Raw genomic sequence first — 11,715 nt, forward strand, 5'->3', positions numbered from 1 at the left:
GTCATGGACCCTTCTACCCGAGCATAATAACAACAAAGTGGCCGTCTATCTAGCCACATCGAAAAAATTATCGGATTTGATATGCCTAGAAGCCATAAAGGACACTAAATTTGAAACATCCCATATGGGTGGTTTTGGATCTCTAGGCTTTTGCAGGGCTACAGCTTTCAGAACTTGCTTAACAAGTTTGTGCGAACTTAGTGCTTCCGAGCTATTAACGTTACATAGCGACGACACCACTGACTTATGCACTAAAATCGTACTGTATGCAAGGCCCTCTTTTTGAAACAAGTCCGATAAATAGCGGGCTAGCTGTGACCCAGAAGGTGCGGAATAATCGATATTATTTTCTTGAGCCCAGCGGCACCATCTATTCCAAGCAACCGAATATGTTTTTATAGTTGAAGGACGCCAACCCGACAATAGCAAGGACTTTTGATCTCTAGACCAGCTTTCTAGGTCCCTCGACCACCCCCACACTTCCAGACCTCCAGAGTCATTTGATCTACTTTCGGCGGAGGAAGACCGGTGGCGACATCGACTAGCACGTCTTTCAGGTTCCATATCGTGTGTGGGGGGCCCACGGCTCGACTCTTCAGATCCGCGCGCCAAAAGACTCTCTCCCACCTGGGGACTACCATTAGGTACACTCCTTTGGCCTGATTTAGGTGGTGTAGGATTTTGGGTATCAAACATGGGGGTGGAAAGACCCATGCTAGTTTGAAACTCCACGTTAGGCTCAGAGCGTCGCAAAATAGCGCCTGATTGTCGGTCTGATCCAGTGAACAGTACGCCGCTACAACATGCGCCGTCCGGGACGCAAACAGGTCGATTTGAGGAGTTCCCCACTTGCGGAAGATTGGTGACGTGGCTTTTGGTAGCAGATGCCACTCGGGGAGTACCTTGAGCCTTGAAAGGTGGTCGGCTTCGACATTGTATATTCCTGGAAGATGGTAGATACGTAACTGAATGCGAAACATATCCAGAAACTGGTATATCTTGTAGGTTAAGGTCATAAGCATGTCCGACCGAGTACCGCCTTCGTTTCTCAGATATGCTACCACAGTCCGGTTGTCGCTCTGAATCAAAAGTGAAGCGTCGTATAGATCTTGACACTGATTTAGCTGCAGAATTTTGAGAATAGTCAGTAGTTCTTTTTGGTTGCAGTGTAATTTCTTCTCGGCTGCAGTCCAAAGACCCGAGAAGTGCGCATTGTTCAATTTTCCTCCCCATGCGACATCCGATGCGTCGGTTGTCAAATAATGCGTTGGTGGAGGGATCTGCATAGGTGATGTGTTCCGACAATTGGCCTTCCACCAGTCCAATTCGGACAATATTTCGCTGGGGAGCAAAACCCGCTTCTTCGGGTTTTGACACAGAAGCTGGTTGACTCTCTTCTGTATGAGACGAAAGTTTAGGCGACCTCTCGGTACTACGAAGCTTGCAAAGTTCAGCATCCCTGCTAAGGATTGCAGTTCTTTGAGATTCGCAGCCTGTTGGTGAACAAGCTTTGTTATGAACCTCAATATTTTGAGAACTTTCTTTTCGGGAAGACTCTTCTGGTCTGTCCATGGATCCCATATTATACCCAAGTACTCGAGGCGTGTCCTGGGACTTAAGATGGATTTTGCCCAATTGATCTGCCATCCTAGTTCTTGTAGCAGTTGCGTCGCCATGTTTATGTGGATCTGGAGAGTATGTGGATCCTGGTGAGCTATTAAAAAAACGTCCAGATAAACTAGGATTCTCAATCCACGCTCTCTCAGTACTTGAGCGATCCAATTTGTAACTGAAGCGAAAACTTTTGGTGCCGAACTCAAGCCAAATGCGAGACACGTCATCTGCAGCAGCTGGTTTTGGTAAACAAGGCGCAAGAACCTCCGATGACTCTTCACAATCGGGATATGAAAATATGCTTGAGACAGGTCTATCTTTGCAAGCCAGTCCCTGCTTTGTACAAAATCCTGTATTTTGACAACATTTATCAGGCGGAACGATTCGGTTCGGACGTAGAAATTCAGGGCCCGAAGGTTGAAAATGGGCCTCTTGGAGCCATCCCCCTTTTTCACCAGAAACATTGTTGATAAAAAGCTTGGACTCGTGGTGGCTGCCTCCAAGGCGCCCTGATCTTTCAATTCCTGAATCACCGCAGACATTTCCGGCGATGCCTGTGTTGCATAGTTCTCGTTTTGAAGCGGTGCTATGAGAGGCGGTTTTGTTAAAAAGGGTATGCGATAACCCTGAATTATTTTTAAAATGAAAGGCGGTGCTTGTAGATCTTTCCATTTTTTGTAAAAACGTTGGAGCTGTCCTGCTTGGAAGGGCCTCGAGTCAAAAGCGCCTTCGCTTATTAGATTTATCCTTGTACGAAGGGGATGCGCTCCGCTTATTGCCACGGGTGTCGCGCCCGTTCCTATTAGGTCGCCAGTTTCGGGGACGATAAGTGGTGTTATCGCGGCGTTGATTTGCCCTCTGATCCCCACCATTGTTTGTTCCTTGCGCAGGACAATGTTGGCAGTTGCTGGGACCTGGTCCCTGCGTGGGATAATGACTGCACATACCCTGCGCGGGTGTGTATTGAGGAGGGCCACGCCTCTTACTTGAATATTGATAGCCTTGCGCAGGCATATTAGCAGCAAAGGACCCCTGCGCGGGGCGATGCACATTTCCACTGCTACCTGCTTGCGCAGCAGGGGCACTGGTGGATGACCTTGGTTTAGGCCAAAAAGCCTTGCGAACGCCTCCAGCCTTCTCGAGTGCGGCTGCGAAAGGTTGAGGATCAAACAGGTTGGTAGCAGCAGGTGGAATTTTCCGTAAATTAGACTTGTCGAGCGGGTCCCGCACTGCCCGCAGTATCAAGTCCCTTCTCTGTTCAACTATATCAGCTCGGTGACCGCACACAAGTTGTAAAGCATCAACGGACACCTTATGAAACTCACCTGTATCGAAAAGTCCTTCTAGTTTTTCTTTGATTGATGCAAACGTCAATTGACTATAGCCCTGTGCCCAGTCAAGGAATTCACGAATATTGTTCTCAATCGTTTCTTTTTGCTTTAACAACGCAAAAGTAAGCGCAGCGTACGATCGCTCTGTATGTGACAATGATTTAGATGTATCATAAGCTAGCACTTCCTCATTGGTTTCTAACTCCACAAAACCGGGAGAATGCGTGTACAGTTTTTGAACATCCAGATAACGCACATCGGTCCACGTTTTATTAGTAAAACGATTTAATTTTTGCAAAGCTTCGAGATAACTATCGGGTGTTTTTGGAATTGCAGGTGTTTTTACGCTAGTTTCTAAATTTATAGAAAACTTTGACTGGGCAGGGGCGTTTTTGGAATTGCAGGTGCTTTTACGCTAGTTTCTAAATTTATAGAAAACTTTGACTGGGCAGGGGCGTCCGCGGCAACTTGTTGATCGACAACAATATCATTACCAACATTAGCATCGGCCAACACGTCGTCATACAAATCGCCACTAACATCATGATCGATAAAATTTAAATTATCGGCTGGCGGGTAGTTTGGAGTGCTGCTAACAGGACGGCAAAACAATTTACGCAACTCGCTTACCTCCTTTGCCAGTTTTTTCACCTCATTGTTTGAATATTGATTCCGCCTTTTATGACGACGTCTTTTCTTTGCAGACGAATCACTGCTCGAACTTGATGACGAACTCGAGCTTTCCGAATCATTCCTTTGTCTTGATCGATTTCTCACGGGGTCCTTACCTTGACCACTCATTGTTGCTGCAAGCAAATCAAATTAAAACAAAAAGCACAATCTTAAAATTTCGTTAGACCGGAAATGTAACCGTTAAAATTTTACTTTTTTAAATATCGAACGGCAATAACCGTTATAGAACACAATAGAACTAAAGATTAAATTAAGAAATTTAATGATACTATACGTTATGAACGGTTTATATTCAAAAAGACTTTGTTCTCTGGGTCAAGACGGGCACGTCTTAGACCACGACCGTTCACGTTGGGAAACAAAACGCTAATGAGGCAAGGGACGAGCAGCTCCATCCAAGATGTCTGGCTCGCCAGGCTGGCAGTGGAGGGGGTGGTAGGGATACCGGAAAATGTAGTCAAATTATGTCTGATACTATTTGGAAACGGAAATGCTTCTCTCATTATGTTTGTAGGCTTCGAATACAGGTACAGGATTTAATATGCGTAAGTTACCCTAGTTCTAGTTTATGATGTTTATCTAGTTTTAGTAAACAATTATAGAGATTATTCTAATATTGTTTTAACGTTTTATAGCTTATGTGTAGGAGTATGTACCTATAACCATAGAAGGTAGGATCCTATAGAAGTGGTATACGCGTCCCTCCGTGAGGGACAAAACATACACAATGCGACACTATGATTGGTCAAATTTATTTGTTGCCCACCATAATCCATACTAAATTTACGGTGGGGAACAAATCAATGTGAGATTGTGACAAGGACAAACAATAATAGCTCTTACTCCTACTGAAAGATACATGAGACTATCCTGTTCGATCACTTCCCCCCTCCTTTCATGCCAGATCCAGTTATATACTAGATTCATGCCTATAACAGTGATATGCGTTAAATTATAATTGTTAAACCTAATTTTTAATCATACATCTGTAAACAAAGCCTTTACAGTAATGGTTCTAATTTACCACCCTAGTGCGGTACCTAGCACTGTACGTGCGTATGCCGAAAATAATGTTGCACATGATTGCAATGTAAATTATTAATTCGCAACTGAGTTATTATACTCCCGTCGGTCGTGTTAATTTATCGTCACTCGTTGCGAATTTCCTACTTTGGGGCTGTCCATAAATTACGTCATCGATTTTTGACGATTTTTGACCCCCCCCCCCTAAAATCATCCAAAAACCACGCATGCTACGTCATGCTACCATCATCCGATGTCCAGACCCCCACCCCTAATTTGAAATGACGTAATTTATGAATAGCCCCTTTTCGCACTTGTATCGTAATGTAATTTTAGTCTCGTTTCCACGTGACATTTCTCTTCGTTGAAAAGCGATAAATAACAAATGTATTTCCTTACAAAGTTCCAAGAAACTCATTCATAGTTAGCCGTGGTTCAAATCTATTTTGAAGGCCGTCTAACATGCTCATTTACATTAAAAACACTAATCACGTAATACCTATATGGTAAATACCCCGTTTTCAATAGTATTGTTAATGTCACTCTATTTTTAGGGTTCCTTACCCGTAGGTTGACCATCGGAACCCTAGCTATTAAGTACAATACGCTGTCCGTCTGTCCGGCTATCAACGAGCTTTAGACACATATTCACTATACAGTTAAACGACGGAATATATATTAGACGAAGCTCTCGGTAAATACGGTACGGTTAGGTAGGGTATATAAGGGTTAATTCACTGTCAAAATTAAATTCTTACAAACTCCGACTTTACGTTAACTGCATCTGCATAATCCATCAAAGTCGTCATATTTCATCATCATCCCTAACACGTTTCGTAAACATAAAAAACCCAACGCGAAACTTAATTTCAAACGTTTCCTTGAGGAAAATGCGCAGTTCTGAACTGATTCATGAAAAACAGAAGTTACAGATGCGTCTCTATTGTAAAAAAAAAAAAAAAAAAAAAAAAAAAAAAAAAAAAAAAAAAAAAAAAAAAAAACGACTATGTCCCTATTAGTCTGTGTGGCGCTCATGGTGATTGTCTCGCAGCCGCAGAACGCGGTTCAAGCAGACGTGCACATCGGGAGCTGCGTTTGGGGAGCCGTGAACTACACTTCGAACTGCAATAAGGAGTGCAAGCGTCGTGGGTACAGAGGGGGGCATTGCGGGAGCTTCGCCAACGTCAACTGTTGGTGTGAGAAGTAGTCATATTTTTCGCTGTTTCTTCAGACAATCCAAGCCAAAGCAAGCTAAGACCCAGACTCATCAGCAAAACAATTACCTACTGCCTACCTCAATAAAAAAACCGGGCAAGTGCGAGTCGGACTCGCGCACGAAGGGTTCCGTACCATAATGCAAAAAAAAAAACGGTCACCCATCCAAGTACTCCCGACGTTGCTTAACTTTGGTCAAAAATCACGTTTGTTGTATGGGAGCCCCATTTAAATCTTTATTTTATTCTGTTTTTAGTATTTGTAGTTATAGCGGCAACAGAAATACATCATCTGTGAAAATTTCAACTGTCTATTAGCTATCACGGTTCGTGAGATACAGCCTGGTGACAGACGGACGGACGGACGGACGGACAGCGAAGTCTTAGTAATAGGGTCCCGTTTTACCCTTTGGGTACGGAACCCTAAAAATCGGCCTAGCCATGTGGGTTGGATATCCAACAGACTGGCTACTGACCTACTAGTCTCGTATTCAAGACGCTCTGATTCTTTAGACAAATGTGGCTTCAAAGAAGGGTCCACCACATGGAGCATATCTACCTACTGCCTCTCTCAAAATCTACCTAGACTCATCCAACGGACTACTGCCAGCATCATTTCTTCCAGCAGTGTATTGCTATTTGTCGACGCCGGACACAAACGGGATTAGATGCATTTATATAATTAATAAATAATAATAATAAAAAATATTTAGTTTTAGTACCCCATAGAATAAAATATTTAGTACCCCATAGCTCAGTTCTTAGTCCATCGCTTTCACCCAATAACCTAGTTCATTTTAGATTCCATCAACTCTCAATAGTCCTTACACCCTGGAGGGTGCGGCCTCTGCGTGCGTCCCATGACACGGGCAAGGGCAGCATCCGCTCGGTGTACCTACCCCTTACATTTTATTAAAGTGTCAAAAGGGCATCTACGTGCTGGCTTCGGCTCCGCGCACGCCTCCCAAAGATCCGGAACACCATTGTTCCGTGATGGGAAAGACATACAATAAATAATATAATAATGGGAATAGATAGACCCTTTTGGGATGCCTACACCATCGCACAGTTAGTTGACAATTTTTATACCTTATCACAACCACGTAAGGTTTACTATGGTCAGTTCTGAGCATCAGGAACTTTGGGACCAGCATTTTCTTTCTATAACAGCTGCTCAGGGCAAGAATCCAACTTTAAGGTCAGGTTTTTCCGCAAATATACCTATTTATTGTAGACCCAGCCCTGATCCGATGGCTCAGGGATTTTCGTTCTGTGTAACTTTTGTTTAAAAACAAGAAACTATTGTAGGTACTTATTAATTTGTAAATTTTCATAAGTAAGATAACTTTATATTGTATTAAAATGTTAATTATAAGTTTTACTTTGATTATTTCTATTGATTTCATAAAAAAGTTTAGCAAATTCATGTTTTTTTTTTCAAGCGCCTTTAAATGTGTGAAGACTGAAGATAAACCATCTTAACAGTGCGCGTGCGGGCGCAGAGCACCAACGCCCACATGGGCCACATATAAAAAAATATATAATCTTTTCAAATCTAATCGGAGAAGTATAAAGATTAGGATCTATTCGGAGAAGTATGATAAATACTATTATCTACTTCTTTTTTTACCTAGCGTTATCCCGGCCTTTGCCAGGGTCCGCTTTCCTACTTGCTTTCCTCCACTTTGCGTGATCCTGGGCGTCTCGTGTGAGCCCGTTCACGCTCATATCTGCTTTCACGACATCGAGCCATCGCTTTTTTGGACTGCCTTGGGGTCGGGGGCCGTCAAGGGCTAAGTACGTTAAGGCATATGTTTCCTACGTAGTCAGCCGGCCTGCGACAAACGTGGCCGAACCACCGGAGGCGACATTCTTGGAGCTTCTATGCTACGTCACGGACTGCGAGGCTGCCACGGATGTACTATTACCTACTTATTCTGTGGATTATGTGAAGTGTGCAAAAGAGGATATCACCTTGTTGTACCATGTATTTTTTGCCTTATTTATTACAAAGGAGTAAGGTGCAAAAGTATAAACATATCTTTGACGTCGACTGTACGAAATGGGTCATAAACTCATAAATTAATACTTTTGACCGTACCTAGCTGGTCGCACTGGTCGCACTAGGCCGCCATGCCATATATCAGTATCACAGACAATTTTCTACATTGTAAATCTGTGCCACTTACATCTCTGACAATATTCTGTCAAAATGATAAGCAAATCTCATGCTGCATTTAAATACAAATTTATTACATTAAATGAAAATTCCCAGTAAACCATCACTAAACTACCAACCAAAGTATGTCAAATAGAGAGTTTGAAAGACAAAAAACTTGGTACAAAATGGACATAGACGGGGCCTACATAACCAAATACGATGTACCAGAAGTTAAGAAGATCAGGAAAAAGAATAAAGTAGAAGTACCAGCACAGGAAGCCAGTAAAAAACGTGGTAGTGATAACGTAAAACAGTTTATGAAGAATTGTCTCATGATTTTAGTACCTTTATTTGTTTGTGTCTCGTTTGTGATATTTAGACGACTGAAAACTGTGTGAGCAAAGTAAAATTGTTTCACTATCTAGTCTCTGACCATGATAACTTTGCACAAACTTGGCAAGTACGCATACATATCCCTATAACTCCTATAAGCTATTAAAACCTAGCGTGGTCCAACGTTAGTAAGTAGTTGACCCCGAATAGAAACCTCGCAACACGTATCTTCATTTTGATCCCTCCTTAAGAGTCAAACGAACCCGCCGCCTAAAGCCGCTCCCATACGATAGAAGTGACATGCTTAAATTACAGAAGATTTGTTGACGGCGAGGCTCTTAACGTACGAAACCAAATAATTACATTATTGCAGACCCCCAGATTCGTAATAAATAACTAAACGCCTGATAAAAAAATCATGGCAATCCACCACGATCTTTTACAATGCTAATCGTAAAGGTGAGGGGCCGACGCTAATTATTACTATGATCATTAGCCCTGCCCTACTAATATTATAACAATATGTGAAGAAAGTAACTGTCTGTCTGTTACCGCTGAACTGATTTAGATGAAATTAATTTAGTATGGAGAACTATAATAAAAAACAGAGAAAATAGAACAATAGTAATAACATTAACTGCGTCTATTAGGGGGTGGACGTACATCTGAGTGGGTGCTAAAAGGGTGCATCCATGCCAAGACATGAAGTAAGTAATTTGATCCTGTTGTTGCAGTCTAGTATCTCCTTTTGGATGTAATTAGCAAGTACTAGACCGAGATGGAGTTTGTTTTTATACTTAGTATGGTACCTACATTGAAAGAGTCTTCATGCTTTTAATAAAAGCAATAATTAGGTTTTCCTGCAACATGCTCGTATAAATGATTTATTTGGCTATTCCTCTGCTTTTCCACACCAATTTTTATAAAATATAATTGGAAGGAAAGCATCCACTCAATAAAAAGTATGTTAACTGATTAATAAACAATCGAGTAGTTAAACAAGAAAAAACCTTATTCCAAAGTACATAGAGTACAGTACACAATACCGTATAGGATGGGCAAATCGCAAATGATGATAAACAAAGCAATCAAGAAATGAATTCATTCCTTTCGTCGTAACTCAATTAACCTAGGTCACATTTATAAAGAAGCTGGCATTTGAAAGCATAAGTAATTTACGATAATGATAACATAGAGTTATATAAGTAAGTAATTATAATGTATATTTCTTGGTTTATTTATAAACATGAATGACGCAACAAATGTGACAACCATCCCGAATTCGGTGTCAAATTTGAATTTGTCAGTGTAACCCTGACAAATGACATTGACAAAACGCTAGACAGATCTAGTAAAAGTGCACAATGCTTGATATTTCATTAATGTTTATTACAATCGTTAAAAAGATCAAAAAATAATATCAAGAGTGTGTAGTAAAAATTATATAGGCAAATGCGGCCGGAAGTCGGAAGTTACATAAGTTTAATGCTTGTTTATGCCACTGCCTACTGCTTTCTGAAAGCAAAGAAGTCTTTGCTAAACGGAGGCATTTAATCTTGAAAAGCTCTTATTTCAAAATTCATGTTTTATATTGTAAAGCATTTGTTCAGTTTCGAAATTGTTTTTAAAATAGTTTTCTTGTTTTTCTGTTTAGATTTCTACCTTGGTCTTTGGCAACGATTCAAGAAAATCAAAATCGACCGAACACTGTTTATGGTATTATTTTTAGTCCAGCAACACAGGGCGTCACGAGATCACGATTCTAGTCGATTTTCTTGTTAGAACTATCGATTCAAAAATGATTCAAAATAAACAATAGTAATAGGTACGATAATGTTGGTCAAAATACAGTCCATACTAGAAATGCGACTACAAAAATAAACGAATTTCATAATAACAATTCAAGACATATATGTATGTCGGACGAAAAAATTGAATTCCTTCTTTTTTTTTTATTAGCCTGTAATAGTGTCCCACTGCTGGGCAAAGGCCTCTCCCCCTGATTTACACAACTCCCGTTGTAGTGCCTTCTCCGGCCAGCCACTGATGAAGGCGTCTAAGTCGTCCCGCCATCTCCGTCTGGGACTGCCACGGCCGCGCTTCTTTTGCGGCATCTACTTGGTGGCTATACTAGCCCACCTATCCGGATGCATGCAGCAGACGTGACCCGCCCCGTCCCACATCAGTCTGGCGGTCTTCTCCCCCACGTCAGCTATGCGTGTTTTGGAGCGCAATGTGGTGTTTCGGATGCGATCCATCCTTGTGACACCTAGAATACTGCGCTCCATTGCTCGCCCGATTCTAAAGGAAATAATTAAAATTGCCAATACAATTGTCATTTACGAATACATAGGCCACAGGCTTATTGTTTATATTCTGCCGTCGGACTGCTAACGATCGGAAGCGACTTCGGGCGTCGGGCCCGATGACTCTTGCAAAGGTATTGTTCCGTTTCAAGAAATATCAGAATATCGTTAACAACATTTGAAATGTAAAAGATAGTTCAAGTGCAAAAATACCACACTTTGTCTTGAATTAGTTAGACCAAGCTAAATTGGCAGCAATTTTGATAGCCCAGACGGTGCAAGTGTTATTTTAAACGTCAAACTTTTATGAGATAATGACGTTTCATAATCATAATCACTGCCAACTTAGCTTGGTGTAACTCTAAATGATTTTCGACATCATTGATTAAAAGGATTTTTTGAAGGGGAGTCTAATGTCTAATTATGTTCAATGTAATGGAAGTATATTTCCATTAAGCTGGACTTATGGACTGGAATAATGTTTACAATTCAATTTATTGAATTTAAATATGTATTATTATTCAGACTAAAATATTATTTTTATATATAATTTAAATTTTGGTACAGCCAGCATCCTGGGTGCAATGCCTCAGGGGCCTATTTTAAATTTAAGCTAGTTATTTATTTCGTTTAGTAGTACCACTATATATATATATATTGTATGTAAATAAATTATTTTTCCATTTAGTAAAAAAATAATAAACAAGTATTATTATATATCCTGAAGGACGGTACGGTCGACATTTGTCGGGCATGCCGCCGTCCCGGAGAGTCACTCAGGCATATTATCTCCGGTTGTTCTCATCTTGCTAACGGCGAGTACTTGCACAGACATAACCTCGTAGCCAGAATTATTCACCAGCAGCTTGCCCTCCTATACGGCCTTGTGGACCGCGAAGTGCCGTACTACAAGTACTCACCTGCGCCAGTTCTCGAAAATGGTCGTGCCACGCTCTATTGGGATCGATCTATCATCACTGACAGGACTATTGTAGCCAATAAGCCTGACATCGTGCTGATAGATCGATCGCAGCGCCGGA

The 11,715-nt window shown here is 41.3% G+C and overlaps 1 protein-coding gene across 1 annotated transcript; it reads right to left on the reverse strand.

Moving 5' to 3' along the window:
* Nucleotides 1–455: 455 nt before the first annotated feature.
* Nucleotides 456–3,746, reverse strand: LOC134802179 (uncharacterized). The gene is made up of 2 exons (XM_063774773.1): nt 3,734–3,746; nt 456–2,698 (listed from the first exon to the last, which is right to left on the reverse strand). The coding sequence occupies exons 1-2, from the start codon at nt 3,744–3,746 to the stop codon at nt 456–458; spliced, it is 2,256 nt and encodes a 751-aa protein (XP_063630843.1).
* Nucleotides 3,747–11,715: the final 7,969 nt, after the last annotated feature.

The sequence above is a fragment of the Cydia splendana genome, chromosome 24, assembly GCF_910591565.1.
Source record: "Cydia splendana chromosome 24, ilCydSple1.2, whole genome shotgun sequence".
In the NCBI taxonomy this organism is placed as follows: domain Eukaryota; kingdom Metazoa; phylum Arthropoda; class Insecta; order Lepidoptera; family Tortricidae; genus Cydia; species Cydia splendana.